Source organism: Cyprinus carpio, chromosome B4 (genome assembly GCF_018340385.1).
Source record: "Cyprinus carpio isolate SPL01 chromosome B4, ASM1834038v1, whole genome shotgun sequence".
Taxonomy (NCBI): Eukaryota; Metazoa; Chordata; class Actinopteri; order Cypriniformes; family Cyprinidae; genus Cyprinus; species Cyprinus carpio.
Window position 1 is genome coordinate 17184416 of NC_056600.1, and position 25442 is coordinate 17209857.

The 25442-nt window shown below is 35.9% G+C and overlaps 1 protein-coding gene across 1 annotated transcript in view; it reads left to right on the plus strand.

Moving 5' to 3' along the window:
* LOC109092621 (thyrotropin-releasing hormone-degrading ectoenzyme-like) overlaps positions 1-16067 on the plus strand; it is a 101533-nt gene extending 85466 nt beyond the window's left edge. The window contains 7 exon segments of the mRNA XM_042722231.1: positions 3830-3977; positions 5314-5411; positions 5621-5728; positions 9668-9835; positions 13822-13962; positions 14199-14280; positions 15822-16067. Of these exon segments, the coding sequence (XP_042578165.1) occupies positions 3830-3977; positions 5314-5411; positions 5621-5728; positions 9668-9835; positions 13822-13962; positions 14199-14280; positions 15822-15965 (889 nt within the window). The 3' untranslated portion in view covers positions 15966-16067.
* Positions 16068-25442: the final 9375 nt, after the last annotated feature.

Genomic DNA, 25442 nt, shown 5'->3' on the forward strand with positions numbered 1-25442 from the left:
AATGTTTGGGTTATATTTCAACCTGTTTTAAACATAATATAATATAATATAATATAATATAATATAATATAATATAATATAATATAATATAATATAATATAATATAATATAATATAATATAATATAATATAATATAATACATTTGGAATTATACTTTTTATATTTTATATTTTAGAACATTTGTAGATATGCATTGTATCTACTGTACTTGAATCTACTTAATGTTGATTTTATTAAAAAAACATTGTGTCAGTATTTTCATTACTATATATTGCAGCATACTATAGTAGCAAGATAAAAAAAGGGTGGCTTTTTATTATTTTTACATGTGATTCACAGTAGCATCAAAACACAATCCATTTTTTTGCAGCAAATTATAGTGTTAACAGCTTAAGTTCTTAAGTTCTACTAAACTAAATTAAAGCAATTAACAGTTGCTATTACTGCCATTACTGTGATCACCAGCTACTTGTCTTAACACAGTGCTCTGAACATTCATAGAAACGCTGATCTGTTTCTAACCTGATATTAGCATCATCAGCAGATTGTTGCCATAGAGGCACAAGATTTGTTTGTGGCTCTTGTAAAAAATCACAACTCCTGTCGACAATTCTGTCATTTCTCACACAACAGCGAGAACGAGTTAAAGAATGGTGCATATTTTCAACTTTTTAATATTCTTTTTCCTTTGACACAAAATTTTTCATGCTCAAAGTGAGATCTCATTTGACTCTGAGTCTTAGTGATGGAGCTTCTTAATAGGCCTGTTTGAAATGCTCTGCTGAAGCTCTGACTAAATGAGCTACAATTACAGACCAATTTAGAAAGTCAATGATTTATTTAGGAGACTGTTATGTTACTCTTTATATACTCATGAATTAAAAATTTTAGAGTTTCTTTCAATTCTCCAGTGGTCGCTGACGTTCATGTTGCCAGACATCACTCGTCCTCGTTGAAAATGAATGATGTCAGGCAATTTTAAAGAGCCACACACTCTGTTTTATTTTACCTTGCAGTTCTTTGGCAATGCTATTATCAGTGATAAATGGCCTTCATGCAATGCAACACATGTTTCTCTGAGCTTGTGTGTGTGTACTAGCTCGTTCCTGAAGGGTAAAAGTGATCAACTCATTCATTACTGTGCTCACTAATAGCAGGGAAACTTCAACGCCTCATGACAGTTTTATGGTAATGTTGCGTTTACTGTATATTTAATAAACATTTCCCCCCGACCTTCAATAGGAAAGCTGAATAATTCAAAAATACAAGGAAGAAAGGAAAGTTTTATGAAAGGGAAGAACTGAATGGCCTCCAGTCTGTCTGTCTATCTATTTATCTATCTATCTATCTATCTATCTATCTATCTATCTATCTATCTATCTATCTATCTATCTATCTATCTATCTATCTATCTATCTATCTATCTATCTATCTATCTGAAGGTCAATGTGACAAAATGAGATGTGATTTGTGTCGTCTAAAGCCATCATTCACTTCACCTTTAATGTGTTGTGACAGGTGTAGTCATTGCAGTGATTTATATGCTACTGCGTCTTTAAACGCTAAAGAGAAACACAATATAATTAATGCACATGTGTTGTGATAAAGCTCTTGGCTCAGTGTGAAAACTGTATCCTTCATGTCTTGTGTGCACATCAGTCAAGAGATATACATTGAATATTTCCTTGTAATCAGTTTGAAAGAATGACAGTGTTTCAAGTGCCTTGGCATCATTAGAGGCTGATTAATTGTTTATTTTAATACAATTGTTGCTCATTAGACCACGGTCTAATGCTTTATTCTGTTTGACTGACACAATGGTTTGGATTAATTTTCTATAACCACACAGCTATTGCTGTTGACCCGGTTTCTAAACAAGATGCATAATCAATGCCGTACAGAAGTGGTTTACACATGCTTTAGACAAACATTCTGAAAATATTTGGAGATAAACGCACATACATGTGGTAATAGCAGTAAATGTAGAATTATTGACTGAATACTGTTGAATTATTGAAAATTAACACATGCCTGAAGTATAAAAGCCACTGCCTTGGGTTTGCATTAAGTGCAATTAATTCAACACCCTGGAGTCAATTACTCCTAACATCTATAAAGCTGTAAGACTGACATAAATGCTAGTGTCAGTCAAATAAAGCATTTCTGAGCTCTCATTTTCTGAATATTTTTAAATACAATTGAGCTTTTCCATTAGCATGTATAATAGGAAAATTTGACTTCATATTAAAACTTTAAGGACCATTAATCCCCGAACTTCAAATATTAAAGGACATTTGAAAACGCTCCATCTTTTTTAAATATAATAGCAGGCTGTTTAAAGGAAGAACATTGCTCTAGATGCAAACCTATTTGAATGCCTTGAGATAAAACTCTTTTTAGTCACATGGTATATATTCACCTTTCCTGATGCTATAAACACATTTGCTAATTTTTTCGTGGAGATGTGGAAATCGCTTTTAGTTCTTCACATCCTCAATTGTCTACTGCTAATGTGAATGCAAATCAGTTTCTCTGGAAATGTTAAAAACCTCCTTGGGTAACAGTGGGTGTCTGTGAGTAACTGTGATTAATGTCCCAATTAAATGTGTGTTGGGTGAATCTGTCCTCCAGAATTTAATGAGTCCGTTTTCAAGTCTGATCACTTCCTTTTTCGCCTGACCTCAGATTCGGAGCACTTATGTGCCCTGCATGAAATTGAGAAACTGAAATAGACAACCAAGGCTCATCATACATAAGTTTCACTGCGGTTTTCAGCTGAAATTACCACTAGTGGCACTAACAAAATTTGGTCACACTTTATTTTAAGGTCCAAATCTCGCTATTAACTAACCATTAATTATAACTTTTGTCTCAATAAACTCCTAATTTGCTGCTTATTAATAGTCAGTAAGGTAGTTGTTAGGTTTAGGTATTGGATTAGGGATCTAGAATATGCTCATGCAGAATATGTGCTTTATAAGTGCTAATAAACAGCCAATATGTTAATAATAGGGATGCTAATAAGCAAATAGTGATACTTGTCCCTATACTAAAGTGTTACCCAACTTTTATTGCTTTTCACACAAAGTTAACTGGAAATTTCACTTTGAAAGTGTCACAAAATGAGCAAGAAGCAACATACTATTATTTTGCCAAAAGATCACGTCAGTAATGTTTTTCCAAAGAACCTGGGTTGGAACGCAAATGCGGCAAACACATTAGCACTGCTAATGTGAAGAGCACTTAGACACAACTGACAAGCTAACAGCAAAATAATCGAATAAACATAAAATAACACAGCACACACAAATCATATACTTGAAAACAATGCTAGCGACAATGCTGACCTTGCTATGGTGTTCTAAAAGGCTGTATAATGTAGTAGTGACACTGTGCTTGCTAGAAAACGTTCAAAGACTTGTGGAAAGTCTTGTCTGTCTTGTTTTTGGTCTAAGGATATTGGCCACCACTCTGTTGTTTTACTCTCATGGGAGGATTGTAGGTGTTTCTAAAAAGGCCAAGGGGAAAAAGGAGAAGACAATTGAAGCTTTTAGAAGAGATCTTATGTTTTATGGATTTATGCAAATTGAACACGACTGTAGCCGTACAGGAGAAGCCGTTTTTTTTGTTGTTGTTGTTGTTGTTGTTTCTTAAAGCACATTATGACTCCCCACGCAAGGCGCAATGCCTGGCAGTTATTCTCAACGAATAATGATGAACAAAATGAACTGTTTATAATCAAATGTTAACGATGTGTCTTCCAAAGGTGAAATACGTGTAAAAATGAGCTGCTAGTGTCTGATCATCATTCTTTCTTTCTTTTCTCTAGAGCAGGGTATTTGCCCCAAAACGTCCCCCTGCAGATGATCTCATATTTGTCTCAGGAGACTGAGTTTCTGCCGTGGCACGCTGCTAGTCGAGCTCTTTACCAGCTGGACAAACTCCTGGACCGCACTGAAGACCACAGCCTGTTCAGCGTGAGTCTGATCTCAGATCAGTTTACTGTCTGTTGTATTTTAACCTTGACTAGTGCAATAAGAAACACACGGCTGATATCTAGCAGCACGTCTCAGATGACTCGACTCACCGCCAGACAGATCAAACTCAAAACTTCCTCTGATCATCATCCAAAACAGCAGTCCAACATACAGTATTTCCAGACACAATGCCTGTTTCCTGCAGCATTTTATAAACTCATACATTCTTAAAACAATGTGAAATCTCTACCATTGCTAATGTTCAAAATATCATACTACCATACTTCTCATACGTTCCCTGTCTTACCTGTCCAACTGCTTTTATATTCATTAATCACTTTGTTATTCAAAATATCACTCAAACGCCTACCCACAATCCCTCGGTGCACATGAGTCATTTCTGCCCCTCCTCTGTAATTGACGACCCTTTAGTGCCGGCAGTGAGAGTGTGATGAATTTTATAGCATCTTCTCTCTATTTCTCTCCATCACTGTGTTAACTGTGAGGCGGAGCAGATGTTTAGGATGTACTGCAAGACAGGAAACAGCTGGAACAGATTAGTCAGGAGCCTTCAGTCATGTGACCAGGTGTTTCAACCTGCCAGACCAAACCCCTCTGTGTGTGTGTGTGTGTGTGTGTGTGTGTGTGTGTGTGTGTGTGTGTGTGTGTGTGTGTGTGTGTGTGTGTGTGTGTGTGTGTGTGAGCATCACTAATCATCAAACTGAGATTAAGTTGTTGGCAAAATAAGAATATGTCACTCAATTGCTGTAGTAACAGTTTGACAATCTGCAGGCACCTGATCAGGTGTAGGTCCACCACAGTATGAAAAGCAATGTCCTCTACAAGCCTTTATGTGCTTTTATCCGTGTAAGTGTGTGTTAAGGATTGAATTGCGGCATAGCAGGGACTAATTGTGATCATTCACTCGTCTCAGTAAGAGGGCATGAAGGAGAGCAGTCATGCTAAATTAGCCATGACATTACCTGCTGCGACATTTCCCTCAACCGTATGGCAAGTCAAAACACACACACACACACACACACACACACACACACACACACGCGCACACACACACACTCACACACTTGTACTGTACACAATATAATACAAATAAAAAAAAACATAATTTAAATCCTGGTCTCAACATGGCAACCATACTTTCTCTTTTTCTGCCTTTTGTTTTGCACGTTTGTTTGGTTTTGCTTGACTTTGCGTTTCTTGTTATATTTTGCTTTAATAATTTCTTTGCTTCCCTTTTTTTTTTTTTTTTTTTTTGTTTTTGTTTTGTTTTGTTTTGTTTTGTTTTGTTTTTTTTTTTTTTTTTTTTTTTTGTTAGGACTATGTTCTAAGACAAGTGGAACCGAAGTATCACAAGTTGGGCTGGCCAGCCACTTCCCCTCAGGGCTCCTTCATGCAGGCGGCTTATCAGACCGAGTGAGTCTTGAATTGCATATTTCTTGAATTATATATTACAGTTATAAACTTATATGTAGCCTAAGTAAGGACACTGAATTGTAAAGTTTGAGCTAGACATTTTCCACCTCAGAGATGGCAATGACCTCAGTAGACAGTATTTAATTTTTCATTTTCCCCTTCCTCCATCTTTAACTTCCTGCTGATGTACTTCCTTCTTTCCTCCTCAGAGAGTTACAGAGAGAGGTGATGATGCTGGCCTGCAGTTTTGGAAACAAACACTGTCATCGGCAGGCTGTTTCTCTCATTTCAGACTGGATTTCCAGCAACAAGAACAGGTGAACAAATTTACAGAGTGACACCCACACACTGTACCGTAACAGCTTTTATTCAATCCCAGCGTTTCTGCTCGCTGGCTTGACACAAAAACAAACATATCGCAAAGTGCCATAATGATGTTTGAGGTTTCAATTAATTGCTGGCAGTTGAGGCAGTTCCTTTTATTGAATTGGTTAAACTCAGAAATTAATTTGTCTAAATCATGGATTAAATCAGACAGTTCTATGATTCACTAAATTGGCCCAGAATACTGAGTTTACACTTAACTGAATCAGATTGGACTGCTACTAACAGAATGTTTTTATTGATGTGTAGTTAAAAATGCTAATTCAAAACAGTTTTTTGTTTGTTTGTTTGTTTGTTTAAAAATACCATTTTAATATACAAGACATTGCTGAATTAATATAGTAACACATTTTTTGGCCTTTTTTGTGATACTGTGCATTACTGTTTGAATACAGTCCTGCAGGAAACCTGCATCAACTTTTGCTCTTCAACCTAAGTAAAAGTACATGAAAAAAATCTGAATACAGCAGTGACAGCCAGAGTTGTCCTTTTTTTATTTGTTCAAACACACATTACATTTTCATGATAATATCAAGGCACAGCGTTGGATGAAGTGCGGACACTTTGAGGTCTGATCAATATGTTCTGCTCATCAACCCTGCCAAGATTCATACAGTAGAAGCTTTATTCCAAGTGTCCATGGCAACACACATTTATTCATCTAATTTGTTTTCCCTGCTTCCCACAGCAATGTTCACATTCATGTATGCAGTATCACACTGTCAAACACACCATGCCACCGGCAGGGACTAATGACCATAATGGCGAATAAACAGGATCGTGGGTGTGTGTTTGTGTATCTGAAGAAATGGCTTTATCCTGCACAAGATATTGTGTTTGCCCACTTTTTAGGAAATGATTTTTTGTGCTTAAGCCAAATAATTGGCTGCATGCCTACAAACACATGAAAGACTACACATACGCACACACACACACACACACACACACACACACACACACACACACACACACACACACACACTAGAAATTTGCTTGCTGGCATCTTTAATATCATGCCCTGAAATCGACAGATAGACCTTAAATACACACACAGATGCTTTATTACACATAAAATGTGTTACATATTGACCTTGGCTTCATTTAATGTACATTTAATGACTTCTGAGGCCTCTAACATGACTCTAATAAAAGCGCGCTACTCAATTTAAAAGCTTTTTGGCCTAATATTCCTGCTTTCAACATGTGAAATACACACTCAGTTGGATTCAGCCAGTGTTTGACCTGCTCAGTCAAAGATTTTCCACTCTTTGGCCTGAAACTGCTCAATTGCTCTGGCAGTGGCTCTGTAATTATTACCCCGTGGAGTCCAGTGTGAGGTTTCTGATCGTGTCTGAACAGACAGGAAGTCTCTGTACTGAACACAATCCCTCCTGCTAGACGTATCATCATGTGGACAGGTTAGGTTAATCAACTGCCAGAGAGTTAGAGCTTGTGAAAGCACTCATATTTGAGATATATATATATATATTTTTTTTTACATTTAAGGCATTTAGCAGATACTTTTAAATGATTAAAAATGATTTTGTTTCTCATGTACAACTGTCAAGGTCAACAGATGGCAAGAAATTCTGAATTTCATCTGCTAGAAATTTCTGTCTTTGTTTTCCACTGATTTGATGTTATTATTAGTCTTATCCTTTTGATTCTTATTATTGTGTATTATGACATAACTGCTCTTAGTCGTGCCTCTTACCTGACTGCAGAAGTCTGGATTTTCCAGATGTGTCCTTCACTGTCCTTTTCTTCAAAAATGACCTCCAGTCCTACTGGGACAATAAAAAGAATCTGTTCAGTTTGATATTCAGGGATGAGCACATCATAAAAGAGGAATGTGTTTGACCTTTATGTCTTTTTATGGTTTAGGTGATGATAATGTCACAGCAGCATTCATGAGCTGCAAAGACAGGCTTCAGATCACCGTACAAAATGCTGACAAATCCTCCTCATGTCCTCCTCGTTTATTAATTAAAAACAAGATACCACAGACTAAAAAAAGAAAACTGAAATTAAAGTCGGACACCTCTGTTAAGGCAAACTGCTTTTAAGTGCAGTTTAGTCTCACACAATCTAAAATACTCAAAGAACTTTGTACATTGTTTCAAAACAAACATATAGAAGTTTTACAAAATCTTATGACAGCCATCTATATAACATCTTATAAATGTGTTGCCTCCACACTGCCAAAATTAGGACAAATCAAGCTTTTAAAATCAGGTTACAATATCAGAAGTAAAAACTAGAATAATGGCTCATGTCATCTCCCATCTTCTTTCTGAAAATAATATATTCCAGGATCATTGCAGCTAACAGAACGTCACAAATATTATTCTTTAGTGGTGTTTCTGAATTCACTTATTGTTACTGTCAGTGGCAGTCATAAACAAGACATCACTTTCACAGGTGTGGAAATTTCAGTCTATATGCTCCAATTGGTTGTGACATGATTTCATATCTTACTGGAGGTGCTGTTTTCTACACTGAAAACTCCCAGAGGCTCCGACGGCTCATCCAGAATCAGCAGCTCTTTATTGCGCTTTGTTTGAGCAAATCAAAAGTTCAGTCACTGTATCGCCACGGCTCCTCCAGAGGTTTAATGTTATTTCTTCTTCCTGTACGAATATTACATGCATCACCTCACAGCTTGAGAAGCGTTTGTCTCTGTGTATCTCTACTGTAGACGGTTATTCTTTTCTGAGATTTATAACCAGATGATATCAAGTGTCCAGAGAGGGCTCTTACTTATGACCGATATATTGCTAGACTATATATTGCACTGTGACTCAAACTGGGAGGCCTGTAGCGATGATTTGGGTCAAATTTTCACCACTTAAATTATGAGCTTACTAAAGATCATCGAATCACATCAGCTGGTGTTATTATGGACATTTTTCACTGTGACAGAAGTCATGTGATTCAAAGTGATTGCAGACAGCAGAAGATCACCAAAGTGGACTGTTTTAATCTACTGTAAGAGTGTCTTTTTTATTTAAAATGATATTTCGCTCATATACATTTTAAGTGAAAGAACTGAAGAAACAGCAAAGGAAAAGGGAAGTCTTTAGGGAACACATATTCACTATTAACTAAGAATTTTCCCTCAATTTCCCTCCTAATTTGCTGCTTATTGATGCTAAGTAAGTTAGTTGTTGTAGTAGTTATGTTTAGGTATTGGGTAAGGTTAAGAGATCTAAAACACAAGACACAAATGTCATGCAGATCAAGGCATTAATATGTACTTTATAAGTAGGCTACTAAAAACAGAATGCCAGCAAATATGCATGTCAATAACTAATAAGCAACTATTTAATAATTAATAGAGTTCCCTAATCTAAAGTGTCACCAAAAAAAGATCAACTTCTCATAGGAAGCATACACATAAAAACACTTATAAATACACTGTTTTTCACTGATTCTTCTGGAGGTGAAAGGTTGACTTGTGATTTGCTATATTTGAGCAACCCTAAAGACTTAACAAATCCCTGCCGTGAAACATTCTCTCTTCAGGAAAATGCATTTCTCAGAAATCAAAACACGAATTATGTATGAACACAGTGTAATCTAATGGCGTGTGAATCTGATGTAACCCTCAGCAATCATTAAATGAACAGAATGGGTCACAGTGAGAACTGCTAATCACCTGCGCTATTCAGTGTGCATATATGCAAATCAGTGTATCACCATTTTCACTATTTTCCTTGGACTCTAAAAGTTGATCTTTGTATTTATGTAAAAAGAAAATAATAAAAAGTAAAAAAGATTTTGGCTCCGTCAATACAGTTGTTAATGTTAAATACGAGTATTTAAATACTAACATTATCTATGAATATTTACCTTGTGTCTTCACTTTGCAGGATTCCACCCAACGTGCGGGACATTGTGTACTGCACAGGTGTTTCTCTGATGGATGAGGACGTGTGGGAGTTTATCTGGATGAAGTTTCACTCCTCTACAGCCATCTCTGAGAAGAAGGTTCTTCTGGAGGCCTTGACCTGCAGTGACAACATCTTCCTGCTCAACAGGTCAGTCGATATTCTTATACCTCAATAATAATGACATGATAAAGCATAGAAATTCAAATAAAAGCCACTGTAGCATGACACTTTATCAAGCAGTCTTAGCTGAAAGTTTTAGCTTCTTTTTAACTTGGAATATCAGTACCCTCCACCAGCCTCTTCATTCACTTTTTCAAGATTTTGGGGGGGCTTTCTGCCATTTTATTAATAGCAAGAAGTGTCTGATTATAACTTACTAGTGCGTTTGCAGTCTACTGTACCTCAATCCCATTCAGTCATCCCCTCCACATCATGTCAGTCACACTAGCAGAGCTGCACTCACTCCACTGATGGGGCAGTAAAGACAATGGATGCCGTAGGAGCTTTTCCCACAAGTCTCTACGGTGTCTTAAATCCTCTCCCAACTCAATAGCAGGATGAGGACGGTGACGGATTACACCCCGTCCAGAGCAGACAAGGATCTCAAAGCCCACACATATTCTGAAGCAGATTCAATGCGGGTTCGACATCTCCATTTATTCTGTTGCATTTGGTCGCTGTTTTATGGATGCACTGAGAGAAAGAAACATTCCCATATAAAGAGACCCAGCATGACCCCTCTCTGCAGTGAGTGCTCAGCACTCAACAGGCTGATTCCTGTGGGACGGATTCAGTGTGAGTCTGTTGAGAGGGATGTGGTTTGCCTCACTAGAGGAAGAAGATAAATAGCACCAGACTTAGTAAGCACACATCTCAGTGCTCTACATCCATGCATTTTCATCTTCATGTTTAGATACTATTTATCATATTTCAGACAGCAAGGAAGCTATTCATTTTTTTTGTAGTGGTAATTGCCTTCCTTGAAGGTAAAATCAATGAGTTTTTTCTCACTCTTAGTGATCCATGACTTGGCTGTGACACAGTACACCTAGATACAACATCTGCAGTCATGTAGCTAAACCAATACAAAATCCATCATTCTCAAACAATACCATCTTTTGGAAGGCCATTCTGCTTCTAACTTGTTGGATTTTCCAGTGATACTGTATGTTTCTGGACCAACATTCCCTTCAGCCAATCAGATTCTGTTTAGATTCTAGAGATAGGCTCACATTGGTCACAAGGTCAACATTGAAGCTTAAACTGTAATGAACCACTCCTTTTTTAGCAGTAGTTATTGGCAGTGTTGTAATTGAGACCAGCACATTTGAGTCTAAATCAAAACCAAGATCAGAATAGGGTTGAATTTGAGTCAAGATCAAATGCCCTTAAGCCCATGAAAAGACCAAAACCATGAAATTATGGTTTTGGGCACAGACTTGATTACCAAGACCAATAAAATATGATATTGGACCATCAAGTCTTGAGTCCAAGACCATAATATCAGTCTTGTTCTTCTCATGGACTCGGGAGAACTCAGTGTTTATTCAGACTTGACCCTTTTCTGATACTGGCCTCAAATCAGCATTAAAACAAAAAATAAATAAATTCTAAATCAAGAACAAATTTGGTTAGGATTGTGTATTTTGCAAAAAAAAATAAAAATGTCGTTCCAGGACCCAGGAACACGTTCTTAATTGGCAAAACCATGGTCTCCTTGTGATGGTGGTTGGTTTTATTTGGTTTCTAAATGACTGAAGAAGATCAATTATGGCCATTAGCGGGTTCAGCCTTGTTTAGATGGTTGATCTGCTAGACTAGAAACCAGTAAGGCCAAGATCAACCTAATTAGAGCTGCTAGTCCAGAGATTCTCAGTTGGAAGGTCCACTGTCGTATAGAATTTACTTCCTACCTTGATCATCTCACCTACCTGTAACTTTATAGTAATCTTAAAGACCTTGATTAACTTTGTTCAGGATGTCTTTGATTAGAATTTGAGATAAACATTGCAGGAAAGTTGAGAACCCCTGTATAAGATCATCTTGGCTAGTAGTTTGGATCTGGTTAAAGTGGACAACTATTTTCCAAAACATAAACTAGCATGAGGAAAAAAAAAAAAAAAAAAAAAAAAAAAAAAAGAAGAAGAAGAAGAAGCATATTCCCCACAACACAAAACTGTTATTTCCATAAATCTGAATATTAGCAAATTATGTGGCATGCAGTAGTGACATGGTGGTGTTGAAAGTGCCAGACATCATTGTTAGAAAAACACATGAGTTAGCAACACTTGTGTGCTAATTAGAAACTGGCACCTAGTGCTACAGTGCATGGCATTAGTGTAATGCGATAGCAACATCGATGTGTGAAGACCTGTAACTGATTTTTTATCAGTTTAAAGAAAAACTTCAGCTGTTGACTGTCCTCTGAGAGTTTCTAACTCTGTTAATATCTGGAGTTCTCAAGTTCAATGAATTCCCATGAAATAAAGGTGTACATCACCATTCAGTGTGCAGGTAGCACCTTATGAGTCATTGTTGCCCAGAGAGGATTTGGTGTTGCTTAATATGCTTAAAATATCTCTCATACCTTTGATTTGTTTTAGAGTCACATAGGATATTTGAAATATTTGCAGCATTCAGGCATTCACCTTTGCTCTATTGTCGAACTTAAAAAAATGGAGAAGACCTCTAGCAGCAGTTCAATTGATTTCAGACACGCTTAAATTTCACACAGCATGCTTAAGCAAAGCCCACAGTCCCAGATGTGTGAGCAGTGTTCATGTGAGAGTGTGTGTTTGCGATATTTAATCTACCACAGAAAAAAACTGTTCTGTGTTTGGAGTGAGCTAGTAAATGCGCTTCAGTCACTGAGTCTAAAGGATGGGGTATATGAATTCTGTGTTTAGTATTGATTTCTATAGCATGAAGTAAATTGTATCTCCCTCTACTTCTTTCCATGATGTATGTTGTAATCCAGTGGGCCGAAAATAATTCCTCTCCACTACTGGAATGTGTGTGTGTGTTTTAGCTGATTGCACTTCCGCACTGACTGCTAACCTACAGATGTTCCTGCAGCCTTAGAGACTGAAATCTACTGTAATCACTTCCTGTACATTTATCACACTAGAAATTTAAGTTCAGGTCAAGTGTACATTTGAGAATTTCTAAGTGTGAACTTTTAAAAAAGAAAGGAAAGAAACTTATCTGAAAGCTTGTTCGCACTTGTCCTTAGAGGAAGATGGAGATGTCACGTTTGCGAGCTGTGAAGCTGCCGTCCGCACACAGATGTGAGCTTTGTCACAGTGGCAATAATCTCAAGGGTGTTCATCAAAAAAAAGGTGCTACAAGTGACTCTGCAACGCATGAAGGCAAAAGCCCAGCTGAGAAGTTCAGCTGAAATAAGAGACCAAAAAACAGCAAAGCAATTACCCCATGTTTTTGCAAATTGAAACTTGTGCTCCGTGGCAGTGTCTTTATGTGAAACATCTTATTTCCTATTTCTTCCTTTTTCATCTACTTGACATTTCGCACCAATTTGAAGCGAATGGGTCTATCTGCATTTGATTTGAGCTCTTCAGGTTAATTACTTTTTGAAGATGCTGAATCACAGTCTTGAAAACATATTTGAATAATTGTGTTTTGCAAGGCCTGTCAGCAGCTGTCTTTGCTGAAAACAACAAAGAATAATGTGTTTTGTATTTCTGATTTAATGAAGCTTAAAACTAGCATAGAAAAAATTTATTAGAAAGGCTTAATTACAACAGACACGATCATGTTCATGATAATAGCCATATTAGTCAAATAACCATTAATAAGCCAAGTTTTGTATTTATACCAAGTAATTCCAAGCATAAGAGTGCAACTAATAAAGTATATCATTTATTTTCAGTTTATTGAAACTGTTTCAGCTAAGCTCCATCCGCTTTGTTTGTTTAACATTCCATAGGATTGAATTGGAGTGCAACTTGTGTTTGTGAAGTGGTAAAAATTGTATTTTCCAAAATAAAATATTTTTAAAAAGTTGAAAGTCCATATCATGGTCACACCACGAATTCATTTTAAATAATTCAGGCGCCCTTGTCAATTATTCCTCACTTATGGTTTATCTCCCATTTTATTTCTGATGTCCACAGGCTCCTGAATCTGTCCCTCACCTCTGACCTGGTGCCGGATCAGGATGTGATCGATGTCATCATACATGTGGGCCGCAATCCGCTTGGAAGACATTTAGCTTGGAGATATTTTCGCGAGAAGTGGGATATATTGAATTCCAGGTGAATGTGGCTTTATTTATCTCTGTTTATAAGATATTTTAACCTTCCTCTCAGGCCCTGATATGAATTTCACATTCGCATTTTCATAAGATTTTCTTTGGTGAATATTATTTTGTGTCTTGTTTGTGTTTGGAGGGCCGAGAGCATTATGGGAAATAGCTGTTGGTGTTTGTTTGCTTCTGGGCTCATTACAGCGGTGCTCCATTGTTTTTAATAACAGTGTCTCTCATTGGCAGGTATGGAGAGGCCTTATTTATGAACTCAAAATTAATCAGCGGTGTGACAGAGTTTCTCAACACTGAGGCCGAGTTGAATGAGGTGAGGCTGAACTTTTACATCATCCTGAGGCTTGTACACCTCTAATTAAACTAAAACAGTAATGCATTATTGACGAATCTTCATGGAACATTAATACTTACAAACAAACTTTGGTCAGCAAGTTATTGAGATGGAGAAAATGAGCAAAAGTAAACTCTGAAGACTGCAGAATTGTTCTCTGGAACATTTCGTTGGGTTATTTCCTCATTGTAGCTGCTTAACCTTATTACAGGAAATGGAACGTATATTCACTTATTCAAATTCATTCACCTTCAGTCCCAGAGGACACAGACTGCTGGTGCTTCTCACTGCAGCACAGCACTTTCTCATCCAGCTGACTTCGCCTTCCACAATTTATCATTCATACAGAGATAATACGAACCCCATCACTGTTTTCCTAAACAGAGCATTAGCATACTGTCATTGAGAATCAGCTGCTGCCAGAGCACTTCATCCACAGATTCATGAACAATCAGAGATATATTTAAACCTTAAATACATACCTCGGGTCTTTAGCAACTTGGGACATCATTCATTACCCTGTCCCTCCGTTTTTTTAAATTTAAAATTATAAAATTTTTTAGTATACCTCAATCTATTTATTATAAACAATATAACAATAAAAAAAAATGTAAAAGAATGTCTGTTTTCTGATTAATTTTTATAAAAAGTGTATAAGGTCGCTAGAGACCCGCAGTATGTAATAGTGTAAGTATATTTTTCCTGCACAACAATATTTAAATATCTGATGACTTAAAAAATGCAATTCACCTTCATTTCTTGAGGTGGCACTGATTGATATACAATGATGACACAATGTTTCACTCATAATTACAGCAGGCTTAAAACAAAAAAATAACATAATCAAAAACTGAACTGGTTTGAATGGCTTTACTGCAGAGCAATTACTGTACGCAATAAAATATGAATGTCACTACCATTTGATGCTGGATGTGGTGAATAAGCTGTCAGCAATTAAAATATTAGTTTTGAAGTCATTGAAAACAATCATTTTGATTGGCAAACATTCATGCATTTAAGGGTCAACACTGTGTGTGTGAAATGAGCACTTTATTTTCTTTTAAAAGAACAGAATTTTTGAAAATAGTTTAGGAGCAATAGAGCAGCTTTAATCCTGAATCTCCATGCATATTCATTCATGTAGTCCTCATGACCTCAGGAATTGGGAATCGGTTTCGTAATATATTATTTAGTAAATGGAGATTTTCGATGAGATTTTTATGCCCTTAATTGATGTTAGAATTTGTTTTTGACAGACACCCAAGTGTCCTTTTCTTCCAATAAAACAACAACACTGATAATGCTGTTTACTTCAAATGCATTCCCACACCTCATTATCATAAACATTGTTATCTGCTGAATTACATGTCAGGAATTTGCATGTAAATGCATTGTATATTCTGACGCCGTTTAACTGTCAGAGATGAAGGTGCCACTTACACGCATATACACACAAGATCTGATACATCAAGACACAATACAATGATAATGTTAATGAAAATTGTTTATTCTCTCCTCAGCTGAAAGAGTTCATCCTGACCAGCGGGGGAGAGTCGGCACCTGCGTTCGCTCGAGCTGTTGAGATCGTTCAAGCAAATGTAAAATGGCACATCCTGTTCCAGCAGCAGTTTTACCGATGGCTGCGGAAAGCTCCTGATGGTTAATGCAACATTAAGCATGGAGCGCTCTATTAGCATGAAAACTCATGGTCAGTGACGTGGGGAGATATAAGAGAAAAAAAAAAAGAAAAAAAAAACTATTCTGGACTACGAGAATCAGCAAAATTGAGCTTTTATTTCCCTGCTGTTTTTGAAACGACCAGGCCCTCACAGACCAGGATGAAATGAATGACCGAAAATCACTGAAGGAATCAACGTTGGAAATTGCATGATGGCATACGTCAGTAGCGACAGACGATTTACATTCCATTTCACCTCGTATTTTGCATGAAAGTCATTTCCTTCTTGCCGTCATTCTGTTTGCTGAAGTTTGACCTTTTCTGAGTCCTGAAAATATCGGATTTGCTTTGAAGAACACATGACAGTACAAAGAGATTGCTCTTCGGTATATATAAAAACAATTTAGATTAAGCACAAAGACGTGACAATCAGTGTTTTGATTGGAACAGTATGAAGAGGACAAAGAGGAGAAGTATTCATGTAGCCTTTTCTCTCTCCAAAGCCATAAAGAGGAGCAGACTGAATTTTATCTCTTGTACAGATGGCGTTTATTGTTTGATGAATAAACGGCACTCAGTGGTCATCAGAAGAGGGAATCGTTTGGAGGGTTTTCTGCTGGTCCTGGCTGGAGCGGCGATGGTTTAACTAGCAGGTGTCTTGGATCATTTGCATTCTCATAGTGTTACTCTTCGCTCTCCAGTTTGGAAGGGTTTGTCCTTGAATATGGTATGTTTGTTTGAGTGGAAAAATGGTCAGTGTGTCGATATTTTCATGTATGATTTACTGATAAGCTGGAAGGAGGTCAATGCAGTGCTGAGATTTTATCTTGTTGTGGATAATGTGAGATTTTTAAATGGATGGTTGTCATGGAGACCAATTATAAAGGTTTTCATAGTTTTATCTTTCTTCTTCTTTTAGTTATATATGTGTGTATGTATATATATATATATATATATATATATATATATATATATATATATATATATATATATATATATATATATATATAACTTACATGAATGGTTAAACGTGCAGTGTTGAAAATGATGTGGTGGTTGGCCAATATGCGGGTTTCTGTATGTTTGGCTTGCTTTAAGAATGTTAAAAAAATATCAGTTAAGCAAGACAACTTTACTTTTTAAGCAAAATTGTGTAATATATTGCTTTTCAAAGGATATATCTTGAATTCTATTTATTTTTTCTTACTCAGATAGTTTCCTTAGTTTTTTAAGCATTTGTCTGTGCAGTTTTGCTTCTAAGGTAAATTGATCTTGATTTAAGGATGCCTGAAGACCATAATAGGTATGATAAATGTAATAATGGCAAAACAGATGTATAGAAATTTGATAAAATATGACAAGGACAAACTATTTACTCAAAAAAAAAGTTATCAACAATTGATAACGGTTTTAATCCACATTTTAATTGGCCAATCAAATTAGCTAATCTAAAAATCGCCATTATCAGCCAGTTGGTAGTCGTGGTCGATATATTGGTCCATCACTACTGTATATTACTCTCAGGCTTGGGCAAAATTCAGAATTGAAGAATTTGAAGACATTAGAGGAGTTTCATTAGACCGACAAAGGTTTGCGACAAAATATGAATCATTACATCATTAATTTTAACTAATCAACCCTATTTATTCCCTCAATACATTTACTCACTTGATTATTATGACTTTTACGATTATTATGACTTATGTAACTTATTTTTCTAATTTAAGTTCAATACTTTCAGAACAATTAATACGGCTAACATCAGAATTTTAGAGCCCAGTCTCATGAAAATGCGTATAAATAGTACGCCAAATAAAAACGAAAACTCTTATTGATACGCAAAAATGAACTTTCGCGTGCATATGATCCGCATGTGTTTGGTGTGCATATAATACACATTTTTTGCGTACATATGATATGCATCTACCCCACAACCCTAAACCTACCCATCACGTAGCATGCACCAAAGTCCATTTTTGCGTATCAATACCACAAGTTTTCGTTTTTATTTGGCGTACTACTTACTGTATACGCACTTTCATAAGATTGTGTTAGGATTTTAATACATTGATCATATATTAAACAATTCAAAAAGCGTCCTATTGGAATTTGTATTAATTCTGTGAATATTTTTTTTTTTTCTGCACTGGAATATGTGAAATATATTATTAGCTACAGAATTTTTATATAATATAATATAATATAATATAATATAATATAATATAATATAATATAATATAATATAATAAATAATATAATATAATATATATAATATAATATAATATAATATAATATAATATAATAATATAATATAATATAATATAATATAATATAATATAATATAATATGGAGAAGCCATACCTAACCACATTATATACTCATTTCTAACATTTTTCTGGAAATACCTCATCTATTGTGAGTATGGTAAATTGTACATCACACTTAGGCTTTTATTTTAGTTACTTTATTCTGGTGATTCTTTTCAGAAACTACATGAAAGCTTTCATAATTTTAATTCTGCATCCTCTTTGCTACCTCAATTCAGATTCAGTTCAAATTCAAGAACTGAACTGCAATTTGTAAGGCATTCTCAATTCAGTTCTGAATGGTGCACAACCCTCATGACTTCAGAGCCCATTAATAGTCTCTTGTATCCAGTTGGCGGTGTGGATCTCTCGAGGAATAAAACTGGGGAACATAGGCCACTTTTCAAACGACTAGCTGGGTATTTAATGAAATCCCCAGGCAAGACCCTTTAGGCGGATACTATAAAGTTGTAAGTTGCCTGTGTAATATCAAAATGATCCAACGTACATTTCCAGCCTTTTTATTTTTCTCCTTTCATGTTGTGTTTAACGTAAAGCTCTCTTTTGTTTCTAAATTAAAGATAATATCCTCTGTGTTTTGAGCAGAGCTGCTTAGAGATTTTAATGCTTACAATAAATTCTTTTGTACAGTAATGCATCCCGGTCTAACTCTGCCTGTTATTGAGAGCTACCTCCATCCAGAGCTACCCTATGCTTCTGCTGCTTCAGTGCTTATGCTGTTACAGGAATTTTCTGTCTATGGGGCCAAGCATCAAAGGAATTTGGTTAGTTAGGTTACAGTCAAAAGTGGCACCAACAGCTTAATTTCCACTCATTTATCTGCTTTTGAACCTCTTATACATTATAATCATAGATCAGTTGTCCATTATCTTGAATTGTTGTTCACTGCTTCTTCTACACACGTCACAAAATCGCATATATATTTTAATTATAGCTGATATCGATGTGCTGATTATTTCCATGTTGTGGCTCATGACCAATAAATGGCTGACGTTATATCTATACTACTTTGGGTTCCACTTTATATTAGGTGGCCTTGACTACTATGGAATCATTTGGTACAATGCACTTGTCTACATGCATGTTTTTACAATGTACTTTTATTTAAAAAAATGTTTGCATGTAATTACATCTGTAATTCATTTCTGTAATTACATTTATAATTACACAGTTGACCAACCACTTACGCCTTAACCCACCCTTAAGCCTACCCGTACCACCAATCCTGTCCCTAACTTTACCTGTATCCCGCCTCAATAGCAGCAAAAGTGGTTTGCAATACAATATGAACACAATAAGTACGTTGTACTTATTTTTTGATGTACATAGTAGTTAAGGCCACCTGATATAAAGTGGAACCCTACTTTGTTACAAAAAGAAACTGAAAACAAACTAAATCTTAAAATAATTTTTAGTCTTTATAAAATAAAGGAGGTATCTGAATAATTAGACGGTTATTATAAAATAAAGTTTGGAAGTGTGGTCTGAATTTACTCTGCATTTCAAAGTAAAACAAATAAATGTACTTTTTTTTCAAGAAATGAACAACTTATGTGCAGAATACTGTATATCAGGGCTGGGTATTGTTGTCTGCCTCACAATATATCACAGTACAATACAAATGATAATTGCCAATATACAGTATAATCATAAGTCCCATGCCCTCCATCATGCCACTTTTCAAGATATTTTTTCACATATCTTGTAATTGCAAAAATATTTGTTCTCTAAGGAGACTCTAAGCCATGAGGATTTGAAGGAAACAAGTTTGTCTGTGTATCTGCCAATTCCTATGAAGCCAGCAATCATAATTTGATTTATTTTTTTTGGCCTGAAAATAATAGTTAAGGGGGCTGAAGAAAATAAAATAAAAAATCTATTTATAAAAATTTTATGCATAGATCTAAATGTATGTACCTACTTACCTGAGATATTCTGAAGTAGTCCAGTTAGTTCAACTTTAATTTACATTGACATACCCATGTTAAAATGTTTAATGCACCCTCATTGTTATTATATGACTCTCACTGTCAGTACATGTAAGTATGGAATGTGAAAATATCTAACATCTCACAGTCACATGCATTTTTGTAATAAGCTGTTGATATGAAGCCTGAAAGTGAAAATATTATATGAGCGTTTTACACAGGATTCTCCTTGTGGACTCACCACAGGTAATCTACACCTGAATGAGATTCATCTTAGGTTTTTTTTTTTTTTTTTTTTTCTTCATTAACGTAACATAATTTATTGCTGCAGACATTCTAAATTAAAATAAGTCTCCAGTATTTTTCTCCACAGCTGGATTGCCTCTCCATGGGCTTCACCTCATCCACCGACTCGTCCATTTCCATTTTATCTTAATCAATAGAATCATCAAAAAATTCTTAAATTTACATCAATAAATCAAGCATAAAAAAATATACATAGCCATCTGTATTTTTTTATATATATTTTTAAAAAAATAAAATAAGTGACTTACAAATGGGGAACATCACAAGTCTTGCTGCCATTTGACCTCCTGCTATGAGTGCCTGCTTATTTTAGTCTCAGGAGCATCACGAGGGTCTGTGCCCTGCGTACAAGTCTTACATGCTCTTTCCTTCTGTCTTTATCAGTTTTTGCGAAGAAAAACTAACAATCCAACTTTTTTTTACAGTTGACGGTAGTATGGACATTGGACATTTGACATTGACTTCCATAATATGGAAAAAATGCTATGGAAAAGTCACCAGTCAACCAGTTTGGTTACCAGCATTCTTCAAAATATCTTTGTTTGTATTTAGCAGAAGAAAGAAACTCGTACAGGTTTGGAATAACTTGAGAGTGAGTAAATAACATAATTTTCATGTTTGAGTGATCTGTCCCTTTAAAATAATAAATACAACTTTCTTAATTCAATAGCGAAGTAAATGACTATTAATCTGATGTAATTCAAAAGTATGGTGCACTTTTTTTTTATTTGAGCCACTGACCTTTAAAATATCTTCACAAGGCCATGTTTGTAGGTACATTTGTATGTCTGTTTCTGGTTAAGTAAGAGTGCATTCGTCTATGTTTCACCTCTCAGAAACATAATAAATCCTGTGATCTGTAAAACTTTAAAAAGCCTCAGAATATAAATAATTATAATTTACCAGAGAACGGCAAACTTTCCAATTGCGCTGACATTTCCGAACAAAGCACTACAAGAGACCATAAATCCTTTTTGTGCCGCGAATGCAAATTAATCTTTTGCCATTTCCACAATACCTACAATGAGAGCACTTTCACATTTAAATCAGTGGCAGGCGTTGGAATGGATTCTGTCTTATCAAAGTGCTTTGTTTCCTGTAGTGTTAGAAAAGAACAGAGAAAGATGCAAACGTGTGGAAAATAAACATCTTAGTGCTTCCTTACAGAAAGACAAATCACAGAAAAACATAAATCACAGGCTTCATGTGTATCATCCAATTTGTCTTAAGTATTCCTTCAAAGTCAACACCCTCAACCATGTTGGAAAAACTGGCATATCATTGTGCTTCCAAAAGAACTGCTAATTCTCATTTTTACTTTCCCTGCCTACATTTTCTTTGTTTTAAGCAGCATGTGAGAAAATTATTATATTTTATATTTAAATTGCAACTTTTATGTATTTTTATTTTCCTCACAATATTTGTTATATTGCATTTGCAGTCCTCTTGGATTTAGGGTGCCGTCACATTAGTGAAATTTCACAGGCAAAAGGTTGGTTGTTTATTAACCGTAGTGTAAAAATACTGTCAAAATAGCTTTCTGACACTCAGCATGACAAATTCACGTAGAAAGCATGAACCCAATGTAAAAAAAAATTTTTCCCTCACGCAAGATTCCATATTGCATGGACTACTATTAAAATGACTAGATATTGTCCCTAAAATTTACCTAGCAATGGTAGTGACCAGAACTTTATACTGACATCAAGTGGTGTGGATGTAGCCTCATGCAAAATCAATAGTTTTTGGTTAGCGATGTCAATGTAGAAATGCATTCCAATTTGTGCTGCTGATTGGTTTGTAATTGTTAACATACTAATATTTTCAATTCCAGTGAATTTTATGTAATGCAGACAAAAATATTTAATTTAATTTAAACTGTCCTGAAATTCTCTCACACTGACCTCAACATTTTTATACATATATATATAGCATTTTATAAAGGGTTTACTGTATGTGTGTTATATAACACACACACAAACCCTTTTAGTCTCATCCATAAAACATGAAATAGAACAAATTTGTATAATTTCAACTAATTGTGATGATTACCATAAGAATGGTTATATGAATGATTTTGGTTTTACATTCTGCTTTTGTTTCATGAATAAGTTCCATAGAGGATAGAGTTATTGCTGACATACAGAAAGATCTATATAACATATGCTTGTACTAAATCAATATCTTTCAAATAGAAATAAATCTTTCATGTGTCACAAGAACACATTTAAGTCAATTCCCTAGTGGTGATGCCACCAAAATGAAATGTTCAAAAATATACAGTACACTGGGGAAGCTTGTACAAGACCTACAGACTCCACAGAGGACAAGACAGAGGCAAAGACTGGCAAAGGAAGCTGTTACATTTGCTGCGGGCAGGATGTGAGGGCATATGTTTGATCTTTAAAGGCCAAACCCCTTATGGCACAGGAATCAATAGCAATCTGCCAACGGTAACAGCAGCACCAGCGACCACCGTTTCCTGTGTACAGTATATCTAATAGTGTCCCAATCCAGCTTGCTCGGTTCATTTTTAGTTTTTTTTTTGGACCAAACTTCATCATCAAACCATACCACACATTCACCCCTTTACCCTTCATCTTTGTTTGCTGTCAGATTATGTGTTCCCAATGTTTGTGTTCTGGTTTATGGAGTTCTGTTGTACTGTTAAGCCCTGTACTTGTCACTAGAGTATTTACTGCTGATTTCAAGGTCATTGTACGTTTAATTCATCGAGTGTTTTAAACAAGCATAGCATTCATAAATGCTATTCCACTGTGTTTACTTGACAACTTCTGTCACTGAAGCCAATGCAGGGTTAGTAAAATGATATGAACAAGAAGTAATTTATGTTTCCAGATCTAGTGAGCAGCGTTTGGTAAACTGTCTGCGTAGGACTGGTCACATTTACCATTGTTTGCTGAATTTTCGAGGGAAAATCCATGGGGTCAGGACTTTATTGATTCAGGATTCATTGTGTTAACCAACAGAAAGTTGCTTGGTTTGAAAGTTTAGACTTTTTGATAACAATGACCCTCTTACAAAGGACTCCCTTCATAAAGTAGTAAGTAAAAAAAAAAAAAAAACAAAAACACACGTGATGGTGTGATTTAAAAATTAAATAATGTTGTCAAAAAACAAAAAGAAGATAGAATTTTATGTGTAAATTATTATTATTGACAAAATTATTAATACTTGATATTTATTCATATAGAACTTTTCACTATAAATATTGGCCTAAAATAACATTTGGAAAAATGTATACCATTTGTTTTGTATGCAGATTTGCCACAATTTCTGTTTTACTGATTTAATGGTAACATTAAAGGGATACTGCACCCAAAAATGAAAATTCTGTCATTAATCACTTACCCCCATGTCGTTCCAAACCCATAAAAGCTTCGTTCGTCTTCGGAGCACAATTTAAGATATTTTGGATGAAAACCGGGAGGCCTGTGACTGTCCCATAGACTGCCAAATAACAGTGTCAAGGTCCATAAAAGGTATGAAAGTCATCATCAGAATACTCCATGTTTTGTCTCTCATTGTGGGTGCAGGGTTTGTGTTCATCCCATCACCATGTGCTCTTGCCCTGTGTGTTTTGTTGTGCCCTTGTGTTGTCATGTTCACAGGGCTTGTGTATCCATTATCCGTGTGATTTCATGTCATCTTGTTTTGTGTGAACATGCAGCTTGGCCAAGTTCTTATTGGACGCATGTTCTTGTGTCATGTTTTGTGTGGGCACATGGCTTTATTTGTTTTTTTACAGATGTGCCATGTTCTTTCTGCCTATTAGGCTGTGTGTCCACCAAAGTATTTATAGCCATCTGAAAACACCAGACGATCTCATGAAAAGACCTAAAAGAGCATTGAGAGTGCTTCGGTGGTGCAGCGAAAAAATGTTCCTCCAAACAGTATTTTTCATATAAATATTGTGGTAGTCTGAGAATTCCACCAGGTAAAGACACAAATCCTCAGAAACAAGCAAAATAAACTTCTCCTTTACTGTTGTTCATTAATTCGTTGTAAAAGTAGGGTGTGACAGTTGGTCTGTGTGACATTATTCACACCCCTTCTGCACTGTGATTGGATGGGCTACTAAAAAGTGACAGTTATGAGTACTGCATTTCATCCAAAATTAAATATTTTTCCAAACTTAAACATCCCCCCCAACCCCACCACCAAAAAAAAAGTGCCTCAAAGTGCTCAGTGCCTCATCACATTGCTGTGTTTTTAAAAGGCATGGCACTCCCATTGAAAACAAATAGAAAAATATGGTAGACTTAGTTGCTCACTTAGAAAAGTGATTTTTAAAGCATAGAAAAGCATAATTATTGGTTCATCATCTTCACCTGTCCTCCCTCGATACTCTCCTTGTTTGCTCTCCTATTTATTTTCCCAGTGTTTTCTCTGTTGTGCCAGTTTGTCATTCAATATATCTCTTGTGTCCACTCCTGCTAAGCATTGTCCTCCCTTGTTCTGTCTCGCTAATCCTGTTGCAAGTCTGTTTTCCCCTACTGGTATTGTCTTATCTTCAAATTACATGCTTTGCTTATTTATTTATTTTTTTGCTTTTTTGATTCTCACCAAAATGCCATATAAGGCATGAAATCTTGATGTCTACTCTTTGGAGCAACCTTCACATCATCTCAACATCCATGCACCATCACCAAAGACATTCCACAGGGACCTTGTTCTCATTTCTCTCCTTTCCCTCTGAAGCGATGCAGGTGATCAGTGGCAGTCGGCTACACTGGTCCCTATGGGACATCCTCAGAAAGCAACAGATTCTCTGTGTAAGAGTCATCAGACAGACCTCAGATCGGTCTCATTCATCTGAAAGGTGATTATGTGACTGGAGCTGAGATGGTATTGATCAGGGTTCAGAGAGCCATAGGACGG